Source organism: Haplochromis burtoni, unplaced genomic scaffold (genome assembly GCF_018398535.1).
Source record: "Haplochromis burtoni strain Fernald_Lab_line unplaced genomic scaffold, NCSU_Asbu1 Contig_120, whole genome shotgun sequence".
In the NCBI taxonomy this organism is placed as follows: domain Eukaryota; kingdom Metazoa; phylum Chordata; class Actinopteri; order Cichliformes; family Cichlidae; genus Haplochromis; species Haplochromis burtoni.
This window is the reverse complement of record NW_024582481.1, coordinates 1,264,379-1,292,119: the sequence shown is the minus strand read 5'-3', so window position 1 is coordinate 1,292,119 and position 27,741 is coordinate 1,264,379. Positions and strand designations below refer to the sequence as shown.

General features: G+C 38.3%; 4 protein-coding genes and 1 long non-coding RNA gene across 10 annotated transcripts in view; 2 read left to right on the top strand and 3 right to left on the bottom strand.

The window, feature by feature from the left end:
• Window positions 1–1,052: 1,052 nt before the first annotated feature.
• malsu1 (mitochondrial assembly of ribosomal large subunit 1) lies at window positions 1,053–4,220 on the top strand. The gene is made up of 4 exons (XM_014337620.2): window positions 1,053–1,389; window positions 2,573–2,748; window positions 2,830–2,911; window positions 3,003–4,220. The coding sequence occupies exons 1-4, from the start codon at window positions 1,053–1,055 to the stop codon at window positions 3,155–3,157; spliced, it is 750 nt and encodes a 249-aa protein (XP_014193106.1). The 3' UTR covers window positions 3,158–4,220.
• On the bottom strand, window positions 3,547–10,762 carry LOC102310275. Of its 2 annotated transcripts, XR_001336758.2 has the most exons (4): window positions 10,713–10,762; window positions 10,459–10,612; window positions 4,222–4,375; window positions 3,547–3,681 (listed from the first exon to the last, which is right to left on the bottom strand). It is a non-coding gene; the product is annotated as an uncharacterized LOC102310275 (long non-coding RNA). The 2 variants fall into 2 exon arrangements; XR_001336757.2 differs by lacking the exon at window positions 10,713–10,762 and having other exon boundaries at window positions 10,459–10,705.
• On the top strand, window positions 9,801–18,753 carry pals2a (protein associated with LIN7 2, MAGUK family member a). 4 transcript variants are annotated; one of them, XM_005934778.3, is made up of 14 exons: window positions 9,801–9,981; window positions 11,188–11,272; window positions 11,788–11,911; window positions 12,651–12,769; window positions 14,160–14,312; window positions 14,707–14,856; window positions 15,074–15,301; window positions 16,024–16,155; window positions 16,488–16,590; window positions 16,699–16,770; window positions 16,865–17,026; window positions 17,131–17,333; window positions 17,415–17,543; window positions 17,661–18,753. In XM_005934778.3, exons 3-14 carry the CDS (start codon window positions 11,881–11,883, stop codon window positions 17,835–17,837), a joined length of 1,659 nt encoding a protein of 552 aa, XP_005934840.1. In that variant the 5' UTR covers window positions 9,801–9,981; window positions 11,188–11,272; window positions 11,788–11,880; the 3' UTR covers window positions 17,838–18,753. The 4 variants fall into 4 exon arrangements, with proteins under 4 accessions (XP_005934840.1, XP_005934842.1, XP_005934841.1 ...); XM_005934779.3 differs by lacking the exon at window positions 9,801–9,981 and adding an exon at window positions 10,862–11,082; XM_005934780.3 differs by lacking the exon at window positions 11,788–11,911 and having other exon boundaries at window positions 9,802–9,981.
• Window positions 18,754–19,158: 405 nt separating this feature from the next.
• gsdmeb (gasdermin Eb) lies at window positions 19,159–25,505 on the bottom strand. The gene is made up of 10 exons (XM_005934771.3): window positions 25,355–25,505; window positions 24,826–25,055; window positions 24,526–24,718; window positions 24,111–24,285; window positions 22,845–22,965; window positions 22,543–22,668; window positions 20,637–20,764; window positions 20,336–20,519; window positions 20,121–20,194; window positions 19,159–19,997 (listed from the first exon to the last, which is right to left on the bottom strand). The coding sequence occupies exons 2-10, from the start codon at window positions 25,028–25,030 to the stop codon at window positions 19,773–19,775; spliced, it is 1,431 nt and encodes a 476-aa protein (XP_005934833.1). The 5' UTR covers window positions 25,031–25,055; window positions 25,355–25,505; the 3' UTR covers window positions 19,159–19,772.
• A 130-nt stretch (window positions 25,506–25,635) lies between these two features.
• osbpl3b (oxysterol binding protein-like 3b) overlaps window positions 25,636–27,741 on the bottom strand; it is a 38,562-nt gene continuing 36,456 nt past the window's right edge. The window contains exon 23 of one of the 2 annotated variants that reach the window (XM_005934769.2): window positions 25,636–27,705. In XM_005934769.2, the coding sequence (XP_005934831.1) occupies window positions 27,609–27,705 (97 nt within the window). In that variant the 3' untranslated portion in view covers window positions 25,636–27,608. The remainder of the gene's footprint in view (window positions 27,706–27,741) is intronic. The other variant, XM_005934770.2, reaches the window with a different exon arrangement.

Sequence of the window (27,741 nt, the reverse complement as noted above, 5' to 3'; positions counted from 1 at the left end):
TGCAAAAGCAACCAAAGAGTTTTTGAAGGGAAAGAAGTGGACTTTTTTTGCAATAGCTAAGTCAATCACCTGACCTGAATCTGATTGAGCATGTCTTTCACTTGCTGAAGATGAAACTGAAGGGAAAATGCCCCAAGAACAAGCAGGAACTGAAGATGGTTGCAGTAGAGGCCTGGCAGAGCATCACCAGGGATGAAACCCAGCGTCTAGTGATGTCTGTGTTCCAGACTTCAGGCTGTGATTGACTGCAAAGGATTTGCAACCAAGTATTAAAAAGTGAAAGTTTGATTTATGGTTCTTATTCTATCCCATTACTTTTGGTCCCTTAACAAGTGGGAGGCACATATGGAAACTGTTGTAATTCCTACACTGTTCACCTGATTTGGATGTAAATAGCCTCAAATAAAAGCTGACAGCCTGCAGTTAAAGTACATCTTGTTTGTTTCATTTGGAAACTTGAGCATATCCAAGTGTTGGAGTCACTCCATTGGCTCCAGTTCAATACAGAATTACCTTTAAAATCCCTCTTATAGTTTATATTGCGCTCGGGTCATCAGATGTAGATCTTGTAACTAGTCCCAGAATTAGATCCAAGTGTGCTGAAAGTGCTTTCAATTACAGTAGTCCCATTCTTTGGAACAAGCTACCTGCTGACCTGAGGTCAAGTACATAAAAAAAACAACAAAAAAACCAAAAAGAAACCCAGACTCAATCGTGCTCTCACAGGCCTTCACTTAACACCTGTGTGTGCATGTGCAAATTAATTACATCATTAAAATGTAATTTCCAAACATGTTTCACATGTTTAAAGTGGGTTCATCAGTCAAGTCAAAGTAAATCACAGGGCAATGGACTAACCTTACATGTGGAAATCAGAGTACAAAGAAAATCCACAGCCCCCGATAGGGGGAGCTCTATATTTTCCCCCCACAATCACGACCTTAAAGCCAACAAAAATGCATTAAAAGCCAATCAAAACCGAGGACATGAAACACTTCCTGTTTTTAGCGCTGTAAACTCGTGGATAGCTGTTTCCGTAATGCTGTAATGTTATGCAGGTGAAGACCATGAATTTACTGTGTCACTCGCGGAAAGTGCTGTCCTCCGTGTTGAGAAGTAGTGTTTTACTAAAGCCAGCAGAGGCTTTTGGAAGCATTTGTTCATTCTCCAAAGCTCGGTGCATTAGCCTGTCTGTGCCTCAACATTTTACAGCAAATCTGACCTCATGTCAACACTCGCATCACACAGCGTCCTTCACCGGGCACTTTGACATAAAAAGATGTTATTCGGAAAGCGAAGAGAGCCGAAATTCAGAGAGTAATGGCGTGATTGAAGATGATTCACATGAACTGGACGATAATAGCAGCGAAAACAGCTCCTTAAGTCGCAGTAAGTACTTAGAGCGTGATAGAGGTTTCAAGAGCAGTCGCTTACTTGCTTTATCATGTGTAATATAATTGAATTTCTTGACGTTTCACGGTTACGCGACATTTGGTCTTGAAAGTGTGATACCTGAAAAGTTTTTATGGTGCATCTTCAGGTTGTGAGGTGGAAGCACAAAAACAAAGTCCTGCTTCTTATTTCTGACAAAACTGCCAATATGACGGCAGATGCCTAAATTCTTGCTTAATATGCTTATTATTTGTGCCAGTAATTAATTGGCAGGTAATAGTAAACACTGGGATTTCATGAAGGATGAAAGAATGTAAATATCTACTACTTACAGATAAAACAAAGGAAAATAGACTGTTGGGATACTTAAAAAGATGATTCACACGGTTTAGATGGTTCACATCAAGTGTGTGCAGTTTCATTAAAAACAATTAAACTCTAATAAAAATATTAAATATTTTTAAATCTGACATGATTGCGCATTAAATATAAAACTATTTGTCATTTATGCTGTTGTTTTTCATTTAAGCCAAATAAGCATCAGATGTGTGTCATTTACTGTTATGGACACTACAGCATGCAACAGGCTGCACAAAACTGCAGCCTGTTGATCATGTCCACAGGATATGCAGAATTTATAAATAATTAAAAAGTAATGTAATGTTTATATTTGCTGATGTATTACTCAGGTTGTGTAATGTTACAGACACTGCAGAATTTGTCTGGCAAAGTCCACACCTTCACATATTGACAAGAGGAAGTAATGAAGAAAAATAATTAGTCACAGAAGTATAGAATTACACATGTAACACTTAAAAAAAATTGGTATTAAAGGACATGCAAATATGCTAGATCATAATTTGGAGGGTATTTGCATTCGTATATCAAATAAACAACCTTTGATTATATCTCATTTCTTTTTATTCAATGATTTCAATCAACACCTGTGTAAACGTCCTCACCAGGACCAACTCTGTATAAAATTACTAGAAAATACTTCTTAGTTACATGGATGAATGCAGTTTTGTCATTTCATTGTGGGTGACTCATGTTCAAAGTACCAGTATGTTTCTGTAAAATGTCTTTTTCCAAACTGCCTTGCAGTGACTCAAAGAAAGTAGGACCCCTGTGCTGCTTACATGCTCGTACTGCTTTACCATTTTCTTTTCTTTTTGTCAAGGATCCTTGGAGACTTTCAGTCTTGATGTGCTGGTGTCTCTTCTGCGTCAGGAAAATGCAGTAGACCTCTGTGTGATTAAAGTACCAGAGCAAATCAAATACGCTGAGTACTTCATTGTCGTCAGCGGTGTGTCACCAAGGCACTTGCGCGCAATGGCACTTTATGCCATTAAAGTGGTAACTTACCTCTGTTTATTCTTTGTTACATGCTAAATATATTTGTTCTTTAAACTCATACAAAGGATGCTTTTACTTCAGTACAAGTTTCTGAAGAAAGATGAAGATCCAAATGTCAAGATTGAAGGGAAAGATGCAGAAGATTGGATGTGTATTGACTTTGGTATGTATATCCTTATTATTTGTTTAACAATTCCTATCCACTAAATTAACCATCTATAAAAGTTACAAGTATTTGTTTTTCTGTGTCTCAGGTAATATGGTTGTTCATTTCATGCTGCCAGAGACTAGAGAAGTGTATGAACTCGAAAAACTTTGGACTCTCCGCAGCTACGATGAGCAGCTGAAGAGTATCCCAACTGAAACACTCCCAGAGGATTTCATATTTGATGTTGAAGTTACAAAGTGAAAACATCTAAGGCTAAATAATAAGATGTGCCCAGACTGAACTACTTTGAGTTTTGGATACATTCTTTACAGTCAAAACCAAATCTGTTGGATTTCCAAAAGTACTTTAAGTGACAGAAATGCTGAAGCCCAACTTACCAGTATATACTGATCTCAGATATATTAACTGTACTATCTACATTATATCTCATCTAATGAGCATAATATCCCATGGCAAGACATCCATCTGTCTGCAGTTCACAAGAATTGTTACTCCATCTACTACTGGGCAGGTTTTAATAAAACTTGCACACAATGAAAATATACTCCAAATTGTTCTCAAGGTTGCATTTTGCCAGATGAGCTACTATCTGAAGTCTTTAATGGAACATAAAGAAAAAAAACAACATGCTTTTGGCTATTTAGAAATTGTGGCATCACATAACTTGTCCAACGAAGTATGCACCGACTCCAGTGTTTACAACACTCTCAGCAAAGCTGTGCAAGCAGTGGTTCACTTAAGAAGGGTCTTCATTCTGAAAAATTCTGCAGAGAAAATGGATGAGTAGTAGTTTTTAATTCTTTCTATTGCATTTGAATGCATGTGTAGTTGGTAATACTATGTGAAGAATAGAAAGTACGATGCTGTAACATCAAATATGCAGAAACAACAAATTGTGTAGACTTATGCACGGTGCCTTACACTTTGTTATGACATACACACCACTCGGACATAGGCTCTTGCAAATTTGCAGATATAGAAAGCATGTTACTGAGCCATCACATCATTTTTCTGCAGGGGTCATCCCAGCATTTACAATGATAGTGATTTATCTGTGATAGGCTAATGTATACTTGTATACTGGTCAGCCTTCAGTATTTTTCTTTAGATAAATAATCCAGAAACCCAACATCTTTTGTGTTTAAAATTGACAACCTCTAATGATTCTGTTAATTTTTCGTACTGTTTGACATCACTGGTACGGTGATATGGTGTTTGTAAAATGCTAAAATGACTCATGAGTTTGCAGATAAAATGTATGTTTTATCCTGTTTAGATTGTTGAAGTAAATTATTTTTTCTTACATTTCAGACGTGTTGATTGATGATTAATATGGTGTCGAGGTGAGGACAAAGAAGAGGCAGACGTTGCTGTCGAGCAGACGAAATGCATAGGTTCAGTGTTGATTCAGTCTCCCCAGGTGTGAATATACTTATTCACAAGCACCTGCAACTGTGTCTGAAGAGCAAGAGCCTTTTAATATTTAAACCTGACAGCAGCAAAGCAGTATTCACATTTGCAGGTATAATTTAAAAAATAGTCTGTATTTAAAATATATTCAAGTCTCAGAAACACATTTTCTGCAAAATTCAAGCAAGAATAAATAAATAAGAGAAAGAAGAATATAGAGTCACTAAAACAAGTCATTTAAGATGATGTTTTCAGCCAAATCCGTCTGAGTGCTTTGTTTCGGAAAAAAATTGTTGCCCAGGCCATTATTCGTTACACGCATTCACTCAGCACTTACAAGATAATAAGACAATAAAAGACTCAAAAGTAAGTGTATCCAACACCTAGGTTGATTAGGACATGGACAGATTAAGAGTTTCTGTCTTTTTTCATGGTTTCTGACATCAATATCACATTAAAAAACAGACTGATAAATAGATTATTGGACCTTTTTGACATTTAAAGAATACGGAGCCTGAGGGTAGAAACTAAGCCAAAACATACACAAACACGGATACAACTCACACTATATCCCCATAACTTTCTTGCATGCAAGCATTACGCTTCATTGACTTATTGTCAGGACATTAGCTAAATGTGAAAATGTAATGAGGCAGGAGATGCCTGCACAGAGCCGACTGGACCTGGTGTTTGAATGCTTTTAACTTGTGGTCGTGCTGCTTGCACATGAATGGAAAATGAAGAATGAGTCAGACTAATGTTTAAAAACAGATGGGGAAGCAGTGAATTTGGACATCTTCATGCAACATAGTCTCTGGTTTCCAGTACACTCCCAATATAAACCCACTGAGATGAAAGTTAGACTTTGTTGATCACACTTACTTATTCAGTAGTTTAAATTAAAAAATAAGACTATCAAGTAATTATTTTTAATATTATTTGTCTTTATTGTAATATAGTAATTTATTTTTTTAAACTAGCTTATTTCTAATGAAAAAAAAAAGGCTCTGGGGGAAAATTGCAGTTTGAAAAATCTTTTTTTGTTCCACTCAAATTTTGAGTGGATAATGTTCTCATTATCTATACAGCTGTTTCACCCACTGTTTTCTCCCCATTAGGGACCAGGTGCTACGATGGAGGAGATTATGAAGAAAGGGAGGTTAATTAGTAAATAGTAGCAGAGTTTATGTCTTGCATGACTCATTGCTATACAAAGCTCACAGTCGGCTTACTGTCACATACATTACCAAAGTGCATATGCAATTAAATTCTATCATGGTCTTTGTGTAGCATTAGGTTTCTGTATAAAGAAAGGAGTATATTATTTAGTAGGTGGTCATTACTATCCAGTGCAACTGGCTAAAATAAATAATGTATCTTCCAGAATTCCTACTGAAAGTTTTAGCTTTAATCCTCAACTAGATGTCCATCTGGGTGTCAGGCTTTTGATATTTTAGTACGAGTAAATGTATGTATTTAGGCCTTCTGATAGTCCTGCAGGTGGGCTCTCTCTTTGTAGATAACGTTTGTGAGGAGCATTACAAGAGAGCACATCAATTTTATCAGAAATGGCACTTGAAGGACTCTGTGCTTTATCCACCTGGCCCTCATTTGTCATCACAATACCTGATGTCACAAACTATTTAAATCAGTCCGTAAAGGGTGTTCTGCATCAAGTGCAAATGTGCTTGCAAAGATTCTGGGAGTATTTGTAAAAAGTAAATAAATAGTTTTGAGCTTCTTGTACCCCAACGCCTGTGTCCGGTGATGACAATGAAGTACATGATTGATGCCTGGTTGGCAGCTCCTGCCACAGCAGTCAGTCGGTGTCTGCTCCAAGCATGCCAAGTTTGACTGATCTGATCAGCATAGTGTTGTTTTGGAGCATTTTTCCTGACAGATTCATACTAACAGTGAACCTGATCACTTGGCAGTGATACTCAGTGCCATGAAAATCGCAGTATTAACATGTAAATGCTTTCTATGAATAACAATGTCATTTTCTTTTACAGCATCTGAATATTTTGCCTGTAATATGAGCCAGAAAAAGTTTTTTGTTTGTGTTTAGCCGACGTTACCAGCAAGGACTTGTGCTGTTGCTTTGGAGTGCAGCGCTCATATGACTGCCACAGAACAGCAACGATTTACTGCCAAGTTTTTGTTGAGTGCCCTTCTAAGAAAATAGTTGCCATTAAAGTTGTCTTATCATTTTGGGGCTGAAAGCTTTTTGTGCCCTCTATCAACTGAAATTGAAAGTTTAAGGAGTTTTTTGTGATTTCCTGCCCTTTCTTGTATGATTTCGAGTAATTTAGAGCTATGCTTGCTCGTTTGGCCGAAATTGCTGCAGTTATTGTCTTAAGACAACTGCCTGTATTCAGTAGTGTTTAATTTGGACTTAAAGATGAGATACATGAAGCAGTTTTAAAAGGCCATAAAATCAAAGGATTTAACATATACTAATGAGTTTTGAACTTTTGGTTCATTACTGCTAACCGTTTAAAGGCTTTGACTAGGCTGCTCTTGTATAATTTGCACACAATACACAATTGTGTGATAGCAAGGAGCACGAATGCCTGTTCTTTTATTTCCAGCAGCTTTTCATATTTTTGAGATGGTTAATGCACAATTTCATGAGTTAATTTTGTTTCCTGATGAGCCACAAGTTCTTTTGAGCTGCATCAGTCAAGGCATCCGGCATTTCAAAAACAATAATAAAATAAAAAAGTCAAATCAAACATGTGAAGCTTCCTGCTGTATCAGCCCCTTGTGATTAAGGTAGTAGTTAAAAGTAGCTTTTGATGTAGACCCCCTTTGCATTTCTCTATGAAGTGAAACATAATTTTTCCAAACACTAGGGCATCCTTTCATTTTTCAGCTTAATGTGAAAACCATGGCCATCTTAAGTTACACATCATCAGTTTTATTAAAACATACCATGCTGCTTTTGGTCTTAAGTAGATTTTCTACATTAATAAAACTTTTAGCTTTCATCTCCACTCATCAGTACTTTTCCATGATAACTTCAAAATCTTTTTGTGAACCAAAGAAAAGTTTGCTGTAATCAGGTGTACTCTTATTGCTTATTTAGACCTCCTTTTTTTTTTTTAAACATAGAAAACAAAGCCATTAGGGTAAACAAAAATGATGCAGACCTTTTGGGTTGTTCCAAATGAATTGGTCCTATTGTAGAACACAAATTTCTGTAGCATGTTAGTGATGTACTTATTTTAAATTTATAAAAAAACAAAGGTTCTGAGTTCTTTTTCTGAAATAATGCCATTTTTTGTTTCACTGCTTTGCTACTTTGAGCTTAAATAATGCAACCATAGATATTTCTCAGGAGTAGCCTAAAAGAACAGAATTACCCCCCCCCACACACACACACCCCTCCCCACATGGCACAAGCTGTATAAAACATGGGCAATGTAGGGAATCAGACAGACGTGCCTTGAACAGCGGGAAAAGCAACTACAGCAGAACTAAAGTGTAAGCAAAATCTTTATTTGTAACAATTTGATGGAGAGGCTTGCTTTTTAAATTTAAAGTCAGCATGTCTTTACAGATTTGACTGCCTTTATGTTTCATGAACATGGTCACTCTATTGCAGAGCTCTTTTTCTGATTTTGCCGTGAGTTGCTGGATTTGTGTTTTTGTTTTTTATTACTCTGTATTTTCACTTAATTTTCCCTGTGATCTAGGACGTGTTCCAACGCTGTGATGTCGCTGAGTATTCTGGCTCTCTGTCTGCTGGTTTGTATTCACTCTGGCATAAATGCATACCCAGCCAAACCTGCCAATCCACAGCAAGGCGCGCCACCTGAGGAGCTTGCCAAATATTATTCTGCACTAAGACACTACATCAACCTCATAACAAGACAGAGGTTAGTTATCTACTTCTATATTATTAAGTCCATCTTGACCCTATATGGAAAAAAAATATTGTTTAATTGCTGATATCTTCTTTATGCACAGGTATGGGAAACGAGACAGTCCTGATACTGTATTTTCTGATGTGCTAGTGAGGGAGAGCACAGAAAGTGTTCCAGGATCCAGCTATATCAGGTAGATTTATTTACCCCATTATCTCTCTGTTAAACTACCATATATATATATATATATATTCTTGTATATTATATATTCTTCATTGGACTGAATATTACTTGAGTCTGATTAGGAAGAGGGATACATTATGCAGATATTTTAATGTGTTTTCTAGAGACTCAATTTCTAATTATTATGTTTTAATGTGTTTCTGTAGGTATGATGGGCTGCCATGCTGCTAGAGCTGTTACATCCAGGTTGACTTTACCATAACGCTGCCACTATGACGTCTTTTACTCCCATGAATTGAACTTGTGTTGCATGGAATAAACGCTGTGTGTAAAGAAACTACTTTAAACTGTTTGTGTTATTGCCACTGCTGCACTGTGACATGTTGCTAGATAGTACAAGTGTGTCTTACGTGGTGAACAGTGTTTTCTGTGTCATTCACTGATGGAGTAACAGTGCACTCTGATGGTGAGCTGACATCTAAGCATTTTCAGGTTTTTCTTAAGTGGGGCAAATAGCTTTTAAAACATGTCTGCTGCAAGAGTCCTATTTAGGGGAAATGTGAAATAGAAATTAGTAATGTGAGTACATCAAAGTGATTTTCTCAGCTTTACTTTTACCTCTTTTATCAAGCCTACTGAGATTTGCCTGCACCCTAACTCACAACAGATTAACACTTTAATCTCATCAAGTGACCTGGATACATAAAAGCAAATCATGCAATGCTATGGTAGTCTCTATGTGCCTTGAGAGAAAATGTCACTTTTTTATGAATGTCGGTTGTGCAGATGAGGTTATTTGTTGCCAGACATGGCAACAATTATTACAGGACTCAAAGATGGCAGTGAGGCTTACAGTATCTCTTGGGGTAAGTGTATCCTTCCAGTTTAGTTCTTAGCTGTGCTGTTTGCTATGCAATATGAGCTGTCATCATTGTGCATGCTTTTCTGGAGTCAGCAGAGAAACTAATCTGTATATAAGGTTAGACATTCAGTCGACTTGTTTTTAAAGACTACACACACACACACTCGCTTACTCACAGTAGATCAGGAATCAATACACGAAATAGATAAAGGATGAGACCTATAAACCAATTCAGTAATGGATAATTGACTCAATATTCATCCCTATTCATAAGAACCATGAAAAGGCACAATAGGTGGTCAAAAGGCAACTGTATATTTTAATTTACAGTACTCGCATATTTAATTCAACAAAGTACTGTTGTTAAAATACATTTAGTCAAAAACAAAACAAAAAGTACATTAACGGGGTCATAAAAATCTGAAGAGGGCAACAACTTTGCTACAGCTTACTTTCATACTTAAACATTTACTCTACTTAATATTTCTACCTTTATTTATTTTAGTGTAACAGAAAGTTATATGAGAAGACTGCGGGTTTTCGCTGCACTAGATATAACTTGAACGGCACTGGATGACATTAGCAGTGCGTGAGTGGACTGGGAACTGAGAGCAGGGGCGCATGCAGGCACGCACTCTGAAAACGCAGTAACAACTTATTCGTGCGCGAATGATCGGCGAATTATAAAACTCCGGAATAAAGAAAAGAATGAAAGCTTGACTGGAAACTGATTTAACTGGGTAAAGTATATTTCATTCATTAATTTGTTTATGTGAGGCTATGTAACGGTACGGGACCTAGTAGTTTCTCGGATTTCACTGTGCCACTGGCTAATGTTAAGTAGCTACTATGAGCCACATATTACTATTAGCTACTACAAAGCTAACTTTAGCTGATTTTACTTCTCTGCTGCAAGGGCCGATACTAACTGAGCGTTAACTACCGAAGCTAGCCTGTTTAAATTTTGCTGGCATGTCTGTTATTATGTATTATTAGTATTATTTGTCGGCCAAAAATAAAACTTAGAGCGCACGCCACTCGTAGTTGCTAGTTAGCGCTGCTAATTCGCCCGCATATGAGATCCAAACGGACACGGCACGAGCTCTGGTGTTAATGACAAGACGACCTGAGAGTAGAAACCTACGGTTTAGTTTATTTCAACCAGCAACTGGTCGTTGTAATTAACGCCAAAATTAGTATTCACGGCTTCTACTTACCATTTCAGCTAAGCTACCTGACGTTGAAGTGGTTACACGTGCCCAGTGCGTGTGTAGCTTGACATCAGTTAATTTAACCGCTGCAGAGAACACATTTATAAGTCACTCGTCCTGCCTGAGGTTTGGTGACAATTTCAGCTTCTTCTAAGAAGTGCTGCAGGAGTTTAAAGAAAGAAGACGAGAGAACACTCTTATGAGAACAGCTGTGATGTGCATAGGTTTTATTTTCCTTGAAGTAATGTTTAAACATTTACCTTATTCAAATGCTAAGGATACGGACCAACGAAATGCTGTCTGCCCTACGTAGAATATATTGTGTATAATGCAAACGAAACAACTGAAAAATATAATTGAGAAGTAAAACAGAATATTTAATTAATGTAAATATAATATACCAAAATCACGCGTCCCATACAAATTATAACTGTTTTACTACATGATTTATTTTTTGATTACTTTAAATCGGATAAAATGTAGGTCCATAATTTGACTCCTTTAAGCTTTAAAATAAAATTCCTCTTTAAATAGACAGTGGTCATGTGATCATCTTGGCCAATCACAATGACTGCATTACAATAACATTGAATGGGCAGGAGAAGTGTGGACAATAAAGGGACCCTAAGGGTAGGGAGTTGCGTATTTATCATGATTTGCTTTTATTGATAGTTATAATGGTGTTAAAACGGTCTTGCTCAATTTCTGATTTTTCTCCCTCCATTCTCTCATTAGTCCAGAGGTACCAGATGAGTGTTTTTTAGAAAACGTGGGGCTCGGTGTTGGCCTGCTGCACTGATGATCTGAAATCAGTAACTAGGTGAGTTGTTGCCATGTTTTTTTGGTATTTGTTTTAGGTCAGCATGGTTGTTTTGCTGCTTTTTTTGATAGTGCATAGCTAGAATACAGTGTTTCATTTATGTTTATACAGTTCACAATCTGTAGTCAAACAAGGCTTCCTGAGTCGACTGTCTTACTGTGTATTGAGGGAGTTCGAGAGTTTTTTTTCCTCACTCTGTTTGGAGACCGTGTTTGCACAGAAAATCCCCAGGGCCCTCTCTGTGTGTGGCTGGCACAACCTTTAGCCAGAAGGATGGAAGACTCATCCTTTGTCATTCAATCACCCTCTTTGTCATCTGCTTAATTCATGAGTGCCCTTTGTGCTAACATGCATAAAACACAAAGACCAACAAATGCTTTCTTTTCTAATTGCTCTCCGTTCTGCATCTGTTTATCACTCATACAGCAGTAAATGCAGGCTTGATTCTAATCATTGAAAAAGGCTTGTTTAGTGTGATACTGTACTGACTCGAGTGGGTTTCCTACATCCTGCAGCTCTCCAGTTGCTCTGGTTTCTGTAAACAGCAATTGGGTGGCTTTTGACCGTGTTTAGGGAGTTTCACCATCCTGAGCTGTGGAATAATAAACATGACTGTGGCCAACGCAAAGTCTGGCTCAGGTAAGCTGTAAGAGACAAAGTCCCCGACTAGCCTTTTGCACAGGAATTGCAGCAGTGTTGTTTACCATATTTGCCATTTAATTACCATTTGAATGGTACTGTGCCCACTTCTCAGAGATTGTTGTGGGGGTGCCTTTGGCCGCCTGTCAACAATTCCATTTGTTCTTTTTTATGGACAAAAATGTAGAAAAAACTATGTTTAATACATGGTTCTCTTGATAAAAACGTTTCAGGCTCATCTGTTCAGATTACATTTTAATTCAGTGTTGTAGTCCTCATATAAACAAAAGAGAAAAAAATGAGAAGTGTTTTTATTGCTACGTCTTTCTTGGTGACAAGAAAGATGTTGCATTAATTTTGTTGCTAGAAGTAAAATAATAATAATAATTTGACCTGTGTCACTAGTCACTACGAGACAAAGCTATTAGTGAAACAATTCCTTGGTGACCGTGCATCCTTGTTGCTGTTGCAATGGAAATGAGCAATGTTCTTTGAATTGGCCCATTGATTCGCTCCCCACTTGTTGTTCTTGCCTTGTCCATTCGTAGTATACTGAAATAGTTTTCCACTGTCTCTGAATTTTAATTTATATTCATTACTGCTGGTCACGAGGTTGGTTTTTCACTAGCATTCCTGCCTCTGTTTTTACATAGCAGTGCATTTTAGAGCTTAAAAGAAGTAAAGAGAGCAGTTGGCAAATGGTTAGCTAAATCATTTAAGTTTATCTGTTCTTCTACAGCCATGCAACAGGTGCTGGAGAACCTGAGAGACATGCCATCAGGCACAGGAGCCAAAGATATTGACCTCATCTTCCTCAGAGGGATCATGGAGAGCCCCATCGTCCGTTCCCTTGCTAAGGTATGTTGTGCACTCACTGATACCACTTCTGTTTGCTTGTTCTCCACTTCCTACAAACACATGCACAGATACATCTCACCATAATCTCATCAGGTAGATTTTTCTGTTAGCTATAAGTGAAGTAGATTAGAAGTCTGTGTAGGACAGAGGAAGTGAATTGTAGCTGATGTTTTCTCATGTGTGGAGACGGGAGAAATGGGGAATTCATGCTTTATGTGCAAGAGTTGTAATCACATGAACTGATTACTTGTTGTGTGTCTTTTTCTTGTGTCCACATTTAAGTTAGTTACCAGAAATCTACTGCAATCTAATACCCTTCCTGTCATCGGAAGAGTAAAACACAAAGGTCTACTCTCTGCAGGGCTGTATAGCACAGCTTTTTTGTATTTTTATTTTTATTTAATCACCACAAATTTAAGTTCATGTTGAAGCTTAAGTAAAAACAGAAAACCTCTTAAAATTAGATCAATCAATTTGACACACAAATAAAGAGGCTTACAGCATGAAGAACAAATGGCTTACATAACATTCTGAAAAAAATATCTCCAGTGCAGATTGAGGTCATCAGGTTTAACTACCATTACTATAAATAGACAGCTTTTTATAGAAAACCGTCCACAAAGAGAAACTCTTGTCCTTATTTTGTAACAAGAGTTTGTAGCTTTAAAAAAACAAAATACACTATTTTACACAGATGGCCCATCAATCATATTAAATGGATTTGAATCCCTTGTTACTTTATATTCTGCTCTTAATTTTCCTTCATTCTTCTGCATATCACAGTGATAGTTTAACAGAAACAAAGCCCGCTTGTTCTTGGTGTAGGTGGTAAATTAATTCACTGTGATACCGGTATTTTTTTTTTTTTGTTATTGAGTTGTTTAAAATGTTTGGATATATTAAAATTCAATAAAAATATCAGCAAGTGGGTTTTTATGAATGCCTGCTGTTGTAGCCAGTGCAATTATGGATTAAATTATGGAATTATGACAATTATGGAAGTGTTTTTGTTAGTAAGATGGTATTAAGAAGTCATTCAGAACTCTGGCTGAGGAACATAATGGCATAGTCCATTCTTAACAACTTGCAAGCCCCCATGCTTCCACATGTGCAAAATATAGTCCAAATTCCTAAAATCACAACCTTCACGCCACAGTTTTCAAACTTTATAAATCCACTCAGTGGAACAAACAGGTCCACTGAGTGGATCTAAAGTGCAATCTGGCTGCTTGGCAGAAATATAGAAAAAAACATCAAGTGGTAATTGCAGCTTTGGGAATGTTATTATGCTATAAAATCACAGTTTGTAAGGCTAACCAAATTTACCTCATGCTTGATACAAACATTGACTTGCTGTGTACACTCTTTTGGTGGACATGTCTGTGTTTAGGCACATGAGCGTCTGGAGGAAGTTGCGTTACAAGCTGTGCGGGATGATAATGTTCAGCTTGTCACTGAGATCTTGGATGCCCTTAACAATCTCACAGATAAGGATGCTGCTGCTGCTGAGCTTGTCAAAATCCTGCAGGAGCCACACTTCAAGGTACCTTAAGTCTTATTCAGTGGCGGGGTGGGGCTTTTTACTGGAGTGGAAATGGAAGCCAGAGCTGCTTCTCCAACCCCTACCTCATTTCTTCTGATTTACCTGTCTGCAAGCTTCACCTAACTGGTCTCGCTTTCTTACTATCAACTAATTTGTTTCGGAGAGTATTGAGAGGATTCCTACGCACTGTTTGAGTAAATCTAATGTTGTTTGTCTTCACTGTCTGTAACTGCTTGGGGATATTTTTCAGTTAGTCTATTGGCAGTGCAGTTTGTCTTCATTTGTTCATAGTAATTCATGTAATGCATGTTGGAGTGTTTTTTCATTTTTCCAAGAAACATATTGTTAAGTCATTTCTTTCTGTGTGTATTTTTCTCTTCTTCTTCTGTCTTAGTGTTTGATAGAAGCTCATGACAAAGTGGCTGCAAAGTGCTATGAAACATCGCAGACTGCAGTTAACAGTAATTCCATGATGACCAGTTCACTGATGCCAGCTGATGCTGTCAGGATGATTGGCATCCAGAAGAAAGCTGGGGAACCACTGGTGAGTTAGCAAGGCATGGGTAAACACTCCTGTTAAGCTGCAAAGAGTTTTACACATGCCCTTTCACTGACTATCTGTTAGGATGCAGTGACTCAGCCTTACATAGTTAATCATCATCTTTTAGAGGAACCTGGCTGACCAACGCATGAAACTGGCCTCCTCTATGATTTATGAAGTGCAGATGTACAGTACTTTATCGACTCTTACTCTCTTTCAGGGGGTGACATTCCGCGTGGTGCGAGGAGAGATGGTGATAGCCCGGATCCTGCACGGAAGCTCAATTGACAGGCAAGGCATGCTGCACACAGGGGACATAATCCGAGAGGTGAATGGTCGAGAGGTCGGCAGCGACCCACATGTGCTCCAGGAGCTGCTGAGGGACTGCAGTGGGAGTATTACACTCAAGGTCCTGCCAAGCTACAAAGACACACCAGCACCTCCGCAGGTACAGAAAAAGGAGGTTTCATTTTCTGAATTCACCTGGAGGTGATTGATAATCTTAGTTTAGTTTTTCAGTCCCCACGACCAGCCCTGGATGAGCGGATGAAAATGGGTGGATGGATGTTTAATTAATAAGTTGGATGCAAGATGAATTGCTTTTAATGACATTTTTCTTAGTTTTAGAGTTTTTCATGTAATATTAAGTTACATTCAGTCATATAAATGCACCTTAATATTTGCTGTTGGTATTTGATTTGATTTGCAATAATATATTCTGAAATTGTGCTCTAATGAATACTATATATTGATTGAGAGCTGAGTGATCTCTGAATACCAGGTTCTTGAAAACTGAGCCCATGGGAATCTATTAATAACACTCCACACACCAAGTAGGACATGCACCACTTTATTCAATGGAGCACACATAGCAGCTGACACTGAGAAGCCATAGGTAAAATTACATCATAAGGCTATTGGTACTTTGTACTGAGGACGATAAATTATCTACTGTTAGTAAGAGTAAAAATGTTTCTTCCTGTTCACACTTAAGAGTTGTATGTGGTCCAACTCACTCAGGCTTTTGACTTCTGACTGGGAAAGAAGAAGGTTTACTTTCATATTGTATTTCAAAATCAAGAGTCATGAGACATATGTAGTTTTTTGCAGCTTAATTAAGTGTTGTAATGTCACAGTACAGATTTACACCTCACCTCTGTTAAATTGCAGGTTTATGTGAAGTCACACTTCAACTACAACCCAGCCACAGATAACCTGATCCCTTGTAAAGAGGCGGGTCTGGCCTTCTCCAGAGGAGATGTGCTTCATGTAGTCAACAAGGAAGACCCCAATTGGTGGCAGGTGAGTGTGCTCATATTACTGGAAATTTATGGCTGCCACAATATGTAAAACACAAGGATCGCAAAGTAGTTAAATACATAATACACTACACACAACCATGAATGTTGGCAACAACGTTGGCCACTTACATAGGTACATCAAAGACTCACTGCAGAACTCTAAAGCCATTGCTGCTCCCCAATGGCGAAAGTGCTGCTTGGTGCGAGTTCTGAGTCAGTTTGTAAGAATCTACAGCTTTCTAAAAGATTAATAACCATCAAATAGTTTTTTTCTTTCTATATATTTAAATTAAGAGTCTGAAGCATCTCTCAACTACTCTAACCCCTGTATAGGCACGGAAAGTTGTTGGTGGAGCCACTGGCCTCATCCCTAGTCAGGTCTTGGAGGAGAAGAGAAAAGCCTTTGTGAGGAGAGACTGGGACACGTCAGGTACAGGTTAGTATGACTCTTTCCAACTGTACCAGCTGCTCTTGTATAGATTTAATGAAGGTTAGATTTCAGCACCAAAATGCGGAGCACTAATACTTTGTGCATTTGACTCAGGGATGCTCTGTGGGACTCTGACTGGAAAGAAAAAAAAGAAAAAAATGATGTACCTCACTACCAAGAATGCAGGTGTGTATTACCTGCAGTTTTAGGGTTTTCGCGCTTAAATATTTACATTTTTTAAAATGGTGACAAAGTACTGACTCTGTATCGCCTTCAACAGAGTTTGATCGTTACGAGCTGCAGACCTATGAAGAGGTGGCCAGGATGCCCCCGTTCCAAAGGAAAACGCTGGTTCTGATTGGAGCTCAGGGAGTTGGGAGGCGGAGCCTAAAGAACAGGCTTATTGTCGTGAATCCCCTGAGATATGGAACCACTGTCCCATGTGAGTGCGTGCATGTGTGAGACATAGACCTGAGACCACCGAAATGTTCAGACTTTAGACCCGTCAGGCTGCATGAAATGCCTTTTCTTACCTTCTACATTCAGTTACATCACGCCGTCCCAGAGAAGAGGAGAAAGATGGGCAAAACTACTGTTTCGTTACACGGGAAGAGATGGAGAAGGACATCAAAGAGAGCCGCTATCTGGAGCACGGCGAGTACGATGGCAACCTTTATGGAACCAAGATCGACTCTATCCATGAAGTGGTGGCTGCCGGCCGTACCTGTATCCTAGATGTTAACCCTCAGGTCGGTCAAAGATGCACGCACTCAATATCTGGATCTGCTTTTCCTAAAAGCTTTGGTAGTGACATCACATTTTATGCCCAGGCCCTGAAAGTGTTGAAGACTGCTGAGTTTATGCCGTTTGTGGTATTTATTGCTGCTCCTGAGCTGGACACACTAAGAGCTATGCACAAAGCTGTGGTAGATGCTGGACTTACGACCAAACTACTCACGGTAAGTTTTAAGCCGATGAAACATTCTTAAATACGATGGTGGGATTTTACAGTGGTCGTCACTGTAATGGCTGTGGCTTCCCTTCTATAAATGGGCTTAATCCATTTTCTGTAACAGGAGAATGATTTGAAGAAGACTGTAGACGAGAGCGCCAGGATCCGCCGGGCATACAGCCACTACTTTGACCTGACTATTGTTAATGACAATCTGGACAAAGCCTTTGACAAGCTCCAGGAAGCAGTGGAGCAATTAATCATAGAGCCACAGTGGGTTCCAGTCAGCTGGGTCTACTGATATTTTACCCTCCACTGGAGAGAAGCTGCTGTTGGAGGTGCCAGGCTTAGGATAAAAGGGGATTCAACACTGTGCGGCACACAAAGTAAGTGTTGGACGTCAAGCCTGTGTGAATTTGGTCTCACACAAAGTTGCATCAGAGTCACCTTAACCTGAATTGCCAGATTCCTTTCTAGCACACTATGCAATTCACAACACATAGGAAGTGTACTTATTTATTGGCAAGTATTTTTTAAATGATATTTTTTACTCACATGGATTGGAAGAGTACTGGCACTCGTGTCAGATGCTTTTGAAAGCAAACCCAGTTTTTAATGTTACATCTGTATGTAAGATCAGTTAAGTTGTATTTATTCTACATAAAAATGAGGGCTCGCTCATTGAAAAGAATAATACCTCAGTGTTACAGTTTACAGTGCTTATGCGTCCAGTTTCTCATCTCATTCTGTCACTACAGACTTGTCATTCGTGTAGAATAGTGTCATATATATGAGACCTTTTTTCCTCCTGGAGGCAAACATTTAACTCCTCAGCCAAACTTAATGAATGGAAAACGATTTGCCAGTCACTGTATGAAGTTGTACAGGAAGAAAACTAATCCTGTAGTGTTTACCTATGGCTCTTTAACTCAAGCACGAAAGATATTACATTAAATACGCTGACTCTGTGTCAGACGTTTGGATCATGTAAATGTTTCTGAGTATTTGTTGCTGTGTTTGTGTTTTCAAAGAAAGACTTTCCACAGGACTCTCAAACAGGGTACTGCACCTCAGTGAACCATCCCTTTTGATGTGATATGTACTAAAATTTAACAGTTTTAAATAAAATTCATATTTACTTATAAAATTATATTTTACAAGATTTCACATAAGATGTATTTTCAGATGTCAAATAAATAACTGGTGTTTTCTAATGATCCGCTGTGTTTTAGGTGTGTTTCTTTAAGCAAACTTGCCGACAAACATGCTACATTCAGGCATATTAAAAATCAAAAGTGTATGTAGTAGCAAATGACACAAAAAGTTTAAATGTACACAAGCCAGGGTGGTGCAGAATGAGGTTTGTGTTACGAGCGTCAAAGATCCTGAAGATGGAGCTCATTGGAGAATTAATAATTGATCTGAGAGTAAAAATAACCTGAAATGTTACTGCTATAATATTGTCAAAGAATGTGATCAGTCCACGTTTGAGAAACAGTTATTGCTCAGAACAATTGATTTGAATACAATCTTAGTGATGATGACATAATTATATACTGTTAATAAGATGTTAATAATAAAACATGATGGTAGTTTGAGAGACAAAGCATGTTTTTTTTTCCCATGAGAATGCCCAACATAATCAGAACCAGGAGCATAATAGATTTGTCTATAGGGATATTGCTGCAAGCTGTGTGCCTGAGATGACCATATTTAGGTTATCGCTTCTTTTTGCGCACTTAGATGTGAATTAAGTTGTAACGACTGTATAATCTCACATTCCAAGGAATATGTTCTGCACAGGGAGGCTTCAACCGGGATTCAGACCCGAAACCTCTGCTGGGAGAGGATTGTGCTAAGCACCACACCCATGATAATTTTGTAATATGGTTCATAATTTTTTTATACAATCAGACAACTGCTCAAAATCATTTTTTATTTGAAGGAAACTGCCAAAGTTACAAAAAAATTTGATACAATTTTGCATATTTATTCACATAAAAACCAAGTGACTATTAATTCATTATTATTATTATTATTATTATTATTTTTTAAACACATTGAGTAATCACATATGAGTCCAGATCAAGTATTCAATATGTTTAGAATGACTTCTTGGTCATGTAGCACCCCTTAAAATATTCTATTAAAATAACAAAAAGAATTATTTACATGTTTCCATTTACCTAATTCCACTGTGACACTTGTTTCTGGTGGCTGTAAAGCAGGTTTCAGTTCAAACACCCTGAGCTAATGAGGCAAGACTTCGAATCACGATACACAGGACCAGAGGATTTCCTGGCTGCTTGTTTATTTCTGCCTTCACCATGTCCCCATTTCTCCGCAGGGACACATTACAGGAGGCAAACAGATGTTCGATCTTTCCATAGATGGCCTCTGTCAGTACAGACGACGCTTCGGCGCTCAGAGGCAACTCTCCATTTTTTGATGCACACTGCACCTGGAACAGGTGTTGAGAGATTCATAAGGGGCAGCTAACTTAATGTGCAATGTTTAATTTACAAAGAAACACCTGCTTAACATGTTGTGCCATTTAAAAAAAAAAAAAAGAGAATTTACTAACCAGTAGCTCCAATATCCCCAACACTGCAGGGCTGCAGCACATTTCCAAGGCAGCAAGACAATCATTTGTCATCTCTGAAAGACAAAACAGACGCATGATGAAGGAACCTGCATTAAGTTTTTAGAACTTGCAGTGTGCATGAAGTGGGTATACTAGGTCTCTAGTATATGAAAATAAATCCACAAGTAATGACTGTAGAGTACAACTTTTCTCACCATCCAATGCACTGATTAAGAGGTGAAGGGCTGTGTGAAGCGATGTGGATCGGCTTTTTTCAGTTGGTTCCTCTTGACTAGACTGCTCTAAAAGATCCAGAATTGCCTGGACATTCTGTTTTTGAGACGCTGTTGTTTTAAAGTCAACTGAGGCAGATCCCTTATCCACGCACATCTGCTCTAGCTGAGACAGAGAAGGAGACAGGTCAGACTTTAAACGGAACGTAACTGAATTTCATTATGTCCATTTTCTTTTAGTGAATGTGCAGTGCCAGTGCCTAGACCTCTCCGTCCCTCTTACCACATCCTGAAGTGCACTAATGGTGATCTGATCCTGCAAAAGTTTTGTAATTTGCTGTAGCAGAGCGGACCTGGTGGATGCCGGAAGAGCTGAAAGCAGCTGGAAATGATCGCTCAGTTGGTCTAGTTCTGAAGACAGAAAAATAAGGACAGTTTGTCATTCACTGTCAAAGATAAAACATTCTCCCGGAGCACGTTAAAAAGGTTAACTGAGATTATGATGATGTAAACCACAACAATATGTAGAAGCTAATAAAACACTGCATGTGTATATACATGCTATTTAAAAAAAAAAGTCAATACACGCATGCATGCTGTGGCCGGTGAATGCAAAACCATTATCTTGGCTTATTCCAAGCAGGTTAAGTCCTGATTCAAAATTCCACCCAATAAAATCATACAGTCAGTACATAACTTCCATAGCAAACTAAAGAGTAAACTGTACTGTATTGTACCCTTTTAATATAGGTCAAAACTGTGTTTACATATACGTTTAACACCCTTCTGATAAGATGCAGCAAGGTCTCTTATCTTTGAGACCCTTTGACTTGAATACAGCAGAGGTGTGGTGCTGCTGGAGCGCAACACAGAAAAAGCAAATGCCATTTTTTGCCAAAGAGCCAAAGAATCTGCATTAACAAAAGTACACCCATGAAAGTGGATAATTTACTAATAATGTGCTGATTTATATACAAATATGTAGTTGGTTCATTTCAATAACTACATGCCTAGAGCAGCGCAAATTAGTGGCTGAAAAACGAGCACACCCAATGAAGGAGTATGACGGAGTGAGTGATGTCAATGTGTAGAGGAACACAAAACCCTTTATAGTCATATCCTGATTCATACTCGTGTTAATGAAAATATTACTGTGGCCATGAAGCTACAAGTAAAGGTAATTTCTTGTAGGCTGTGTGAGGCTGCTGGTACTTCTTAAAGTCATTACTACATATTTTAAGATTCTGGCATTAATCAAAAGGAAACTATATGAAAATAACTGTGTGCGCACTGCTGAGAAAAAACATGCAGAGATTTTTTAATTATGTACCGAGCTTTATGTAGAAATGTGACAAAAACCTGAAACCCAGTTCTCATAACATTTCCCCCTCGTTCCCAATAAATGAACGCTCCAACTATCAAAAATCCTCAAACCAAAGTAAGACATGCTTTTTACAGCATTAAATTTAGAGCTAAACTGTATGCCACAAATCCTTGTGAAGTATAATTGTATGTTTCTCCTTAAATTTTGTGCTATCAAGATGAAACTCCTATAAATATGAATAGGCAACAAGGCTAGCCACCAAAATATCCGCGTTCACACCTTTCAGCTGTAAAACTAACACTGCACCTCTATATTAAATCCCAACGGTAGACTTTTAATACTACTACTACTACTAATAAAAATAATATTATTAAAAATAATAACCTGTATTTTTATAGAGCCCTTTTCAAAGAATCTAAGGCCACAAAAAATTCAAGGCTCTGTTGCAAAGAGTGGACACAGTTAGTTTTACAAGTATTTGTAGGAGCGTCCTTTTTAGAACATAAGGAACACTGTAAAAAAAACACAGAGCTGTCAGATATATCCATAACTCTGGCGTTATGGGAAAGAATGAAAAGCAGAGAGAGAAGCTATCCACGGAGGAAAGAGCAGAATGCAATATATAAGAACTGGTCATACAGACTAGCCAATCACATGCTCTCATTTTCAGTCTAACATTTGATCTCGGTTGCTCAGTTATAGTGTAATAATGCATGGAAACTTTCCACTGTGGTGACAAAACCTTAGAAACAAATACTAACCTGATGTGCTCTACAGCTCTGGTGTGCAGGACATTTCTCTGCATGCAATCGTGTGTTTTTTTGCTGGAAAAGGTAAGAAATCTGAGGCGAAAACAGTGATTTACCTTGTTGAAGGCAGCTATTGTCAGATGAATGTGCAGGAGCTCCTGAAATAGACGGCTGGTCTTTCATTCTAGCAGTACCATCAACTTTATCAAAGCCTCCATTGGTGCCTGACAATACACACAGCTCTGTGGAAAATGCACGTGATAGTTCAAGGAGACAGAACATGGATATTTCCAACAATAGCCTAGAACTAATGATGCTGATCCTGCAATTACTAAATATAACTTTGAGTTTATCAGTTCTTGTTAAATTAACATGAAGTAAGACAGTTACTCTACAAATACAATTAATGACTTCTCACCATATTGTCCATCGTGTTTGATCTTTAGTTCTATAAGGCTATAGGCTATTGGAGTGTTGGTAGGAATCTCCATGGTAATGTCACTGTCATTGCCCAAGCTTGCGTTCTCCTTCAATAAAAACTGAAGAAACAGGAACACCGAATCAGAACAAATGGCAACAAAATTCCTCAGTGAGTGTCATAAATATTAATCTGCTTTAAAGAATTATTTAAAGATTCAATATTTTCTTTAAGGTTATAGTAGAATTTAATATAAGATATAGTTTTAACTACAGTACTTTGCAAAGGTCTTGAGTTTTAGGTCCAAGGAGTCACACTTTTTTTGTGATTTTTTTTAAAGTGGTCTTAGGCAACAGTTCTCCAGGCTTTCTGAATGTCTTTTGATAGTTTTTCTTTGGACACTGGCTGCTTTTTCACTCATTTTCATTCCAATCCTTATACCTGACCCTTCAGAGGAATTTTATTTATTTATTTAATTTATTTTTTTAAACCACTTAACATTTACAACTGAATCCATCTTTAATTTAAAAAAAGCCTTTAATAACTTTGTTACTAACAGCCTGTTAAAGCACATAATCTGTTCCCATTTCTTTGGTTAAATGTAGGAAATATATCAAAGATAACACAATTTGACATACACAGGGTGATACCCAAGAGCTATTAGTGGAAGGCTTGGCACATCTCAGTATGGTGTGCCGTTTCCTTAAAAAAAATCTAAGGAAACTGGACCAGTGGAGGACAAAAAGGACTGGCCTCCTCAGAGCCCGGACATCGACGTTATTGAAGCAGTGTAGGATCATCCTGGCAGAAAACAGAAAAAGAGGCAGCCAACATCCAAGGAAGAGCCTTGAATGTCAAGTCTGTCTGGAGACCTTGGCACAGTACTGTATGTAGCTAGAACATAAACAATAAATTCCCAGTTTTGATTTCTGGAAATGAAGAGGAAAAACCGAGGATAAATGAAGGACCTGAATTCTGAAGAGGAACCACAATGCAACTGTTTCATGCATAGTGGGCAAGATTTATTCCACTTCTTCTTATTCTCTTCTGCTTTCAAAATGTACACGCAAAGCTGGCACACGCAGATCTGAAACTCATCCGGGTAAAAGCAGCACATGTATTGCTCACCTGGCAACAGGACCTATGAATTTTGTATTGTGAACTTAGCTTATTGACTTAATATAGGAATGTATTAGCAACTTTAAAAACTGACCGAACCCTAAATACCAGCAACTATTAGGTCTGATACGAGGTTTGATATTGTACCTTAGTCATCTTGGGGCCACAGGTGCTCAGATTTCCCCCACACTGTCCTCCCTGCTGCACCTCCTCTATGACTGAACAGGGTTGAGTGGTTACAATACGATCCTTTACAATCCCAAATACCCGTCTTTGCTTCTCCTTTGTCTGCTGGATTAGACAGTGGGACATGTCCAGAACCCTAACACAAGAAAGATGTGGTGAGTTTCACCAGGAACATTCTTGGAAACAAAATTTTATTGTGACTTATCCTACATCATCTTTTCTTGCGTTAATATTCAACCGGGCATCGTGTTTTGTGTGAAACTTTACAGCTGGACAAAGATCACTTATGCGATCTTTAACATGCTGATCGGCAGGTGATGTTTAGAGTGTTTGAAACAACTTTACATGTGACACCAGGTACAGATTGTGAACCAACTTGTCTTTTGAGTCTTGCAGCAACTTCTGCATATCAATCTCCTCTTTCTTCAAGCTTCCAAAAGATGACTGGAGTTTGGATGAGTCTTCACCCTGAAGTTTAATGCTGTATTTGGAAAAATTTGCATCCACAGTTCCCTGAATGTTGTCACTAAATGTCCCACTGTATTTGATGAAGTCTGTCTCAACCACAACTGCAAAAGGTAAATAAATATATTTTTTAAAAAAATCAAATTTCTGTGATCTCGGGAGAGTAAACTGTGACACATGCGGCCATTTTCGTGCTGCTTTTGAGGTTTACCTGGCTTTATGGGTGTGTCTCCTGTTAGTATATCATTGAGATTAAAATCAGTGGGAAGATATTTGGACTTTTGCCAGCACCAGAAACGCCTGCGCTTCACCACCACCGTCAGGAGAGCAATGGTGTCATTCAGGCTGGTCACCGGGATCAGGGACCCGTTATCTTCCACCTCCTCCACAAAGTTTCTGGTAGCCAGAGCAAACATCTTTCGGCTGGATAAAGCCTGCGAGCTTTGAAAGCGAGAGAAGAGAGGGGAGGCGTTTACTACACAGCTACAGAGGACCTCACCCATGTGAGCTCCTCCTTAGGACTAAACACAAATAAACTTCCTACTTCAGCCACTGTACTCATTTCAAGCAAAAACATAGTAGACACCATACAGCTCTTTACATTTAAAACCTCCAGTCTGCACGACAACAATCAAAGCACCGGTTATTATGGAAACCGAAAGTCCATCGGTGCAGCAGTCACTGTAGATAAGACGAAATATGCTAGTTTTTTTTTTTAATCTGGCTAATTTTCCACCTACCGCTTCCACGGAGTCTTCGCTTTATTGGTGACCTGCAAGAGAAACTCCCCAGTGGTCAGACTTTTACAGGAGTCAGTTCCTCTGTGGTAGCTCAGCCTGGTTTCCTGCACTCTTTGTTTTGGACAAAAGGCTCCGCCCTCTGCACGGTAGGAGAGGCCGAAACATATATGGCATATATGGCCTTTCTTCCTGTACGCTTACAATCCAGCTTATCATAATAATAATAATAATAATAATAATGTCTCTTCTATATTTGCTTGTACTGGTAAATTGTCAACTGGATTTATGTAGGGACTATATATATAAAATAAAGAAATAACCTATTTTACAAGTATCTTAATTACACTGCATTGATGTCTCTACTGCTCTGCATTATAATTTATTCAGTCCTATTTGACCAGTGACAATATTTTATGGGGCATTTTTGTAAAAACAGATTATCAGTAGTCCGCTTTCATTTGCATTTGTCGCCACCTAGCGGCTGTTTAAGATCACCCAGCAATCTGATGAGCCCATGTTCGCTAGCGTGGATTAACAAACAAAACAAACTATACTACTAGAGTAAAAAAAAAGAAAGAAAGAAAACAAAAGGAGCCCTTTTTTCAAAGTATGAACATGTTTTTTCGTGTCTTTGCTTCATTAATTGTAAAAAAAATCATCAGCAAATTAATCCTCTCATTTATCATATTGTAGGATGTCAAAAATGCAGACAGGCTCACTAGCGGTATCTTACTCTTTTCATCAACATGACTTTCACAACATTCCTGCATTCCTTATTTATAAATGATAACCTTTACTTGTTGCATGGCTCCATGATTGCTCATTAACCTTGAACTCTGGTCATTGCTTAGCAGGACGGGCAAAAACAAGCCATAAACACGAACCGTCGTCAAACACATACAGCTGTTTCTAAAGTGATTGGAACAATTCACTCAACAGTTGTGAAACGTAGCCACATATCTACTGTATACTGCAGGCTATTCATGGGAAAGTATCATGCACAGGTTTCCATTTAGATGGCACTGACATTTAACCCATAAAGCCAAGAACATTATAAAGGGATGAAGTGCAGCCACGAGCAAAAAATTCTATAATTTAGCAGATGATCTTTTACCAGTCCTTTAAGAGTTGCTACTTCACTTAAGGAATATGTATAGTAAGAAGCAGGAAACTGCTTCACATTCCCAGTAAACCTAGTGTTTATACCCCAATTGCTTTTCATAGCTTCCTAAATGGCATTTTCGTGTGGCATTCCTGACCCATCATGTTTAAAATGAATTGCATTTTTCCTTTGTGCACCAAAATTATAATCAGGCTATCTACCTGCCAACTCATCATCTGAGATGAGAGGGAATTATTTCAACTGTCTATGCTTTCAGTGTTTTTGAACAAACAACCACAAAAGACTCAACAAAAAAGAAAACAATCAGAAATTTTATTTGAGCTCATGGAGCATAGTTTTCGGACATTTCTTTTCCCTTTTTTTTTGGTCCCAAAGCCCAGGGTCCATATAGACAATGGTGTGCTGAATAAAGTGAAAAAGATATGACTGAGTTTGCTACAGCTGCTCATAGTTGCACAATCATTCACACATTCATAGCGAAAAGCAGTAAATACTCATAACGGACAGAAAAATCACTTCAGTAAGGATTCGGAGATCGCTTGCACAATATTTTGTTAGCAAGAATTCCTTACGAAACATAGACTTTTGTTTTATTTTTTTAAACATCTGGCAGGTACAACAAAATAAATTAAACAAGTTTGAGTACAACCAGTAAGGCATCAGGCAGATGCAGAATAAATATCGGATGTTTACACTGAATCAATGGCGTAGCGAGGCTAGTTTATCTCAGAGGTAGAGAATGTCCATGGTAAGACAACAACCAACATAACCAGTTGATCAGTACATTTTAAGCTAGTGTAGATAAACTATGAAACTCTTCTTCTCATCCTTCATACCAAGGATCTTTCCTTTTCTTAGTTTAAGTGGTTTAGCACAACATAATATGTGGAATGCAGGCAAAAAAATGAAATTGGCCTACTGCAAATTGAGCAACATTCTCATAATATGTTTGCATAAATGTGTTTATACAACTCAGATAAGCACTTGCTATTAAGGCAATAACTCTGATGAACTCCAGTACAGAATGTGGATGGTCAGAATGAGATACAGACATCACCAGAACCAGTCTGGATCACAAATCACAGTAGAGGCTGTGCAGGTCCAAATGTTTGTATGATCTGCAGCACACGGTCACCACAGTGTAGGGAAATCTACATGGGCAAAGCCAGGGTCTTTCCTCAGCTCCCAGTACGTGTTGTTGCTCACCCAGGTATCGTCCTGTGCCTTCCTGTGGAGACAGAAAAGACGCACAACTGCAATTAAC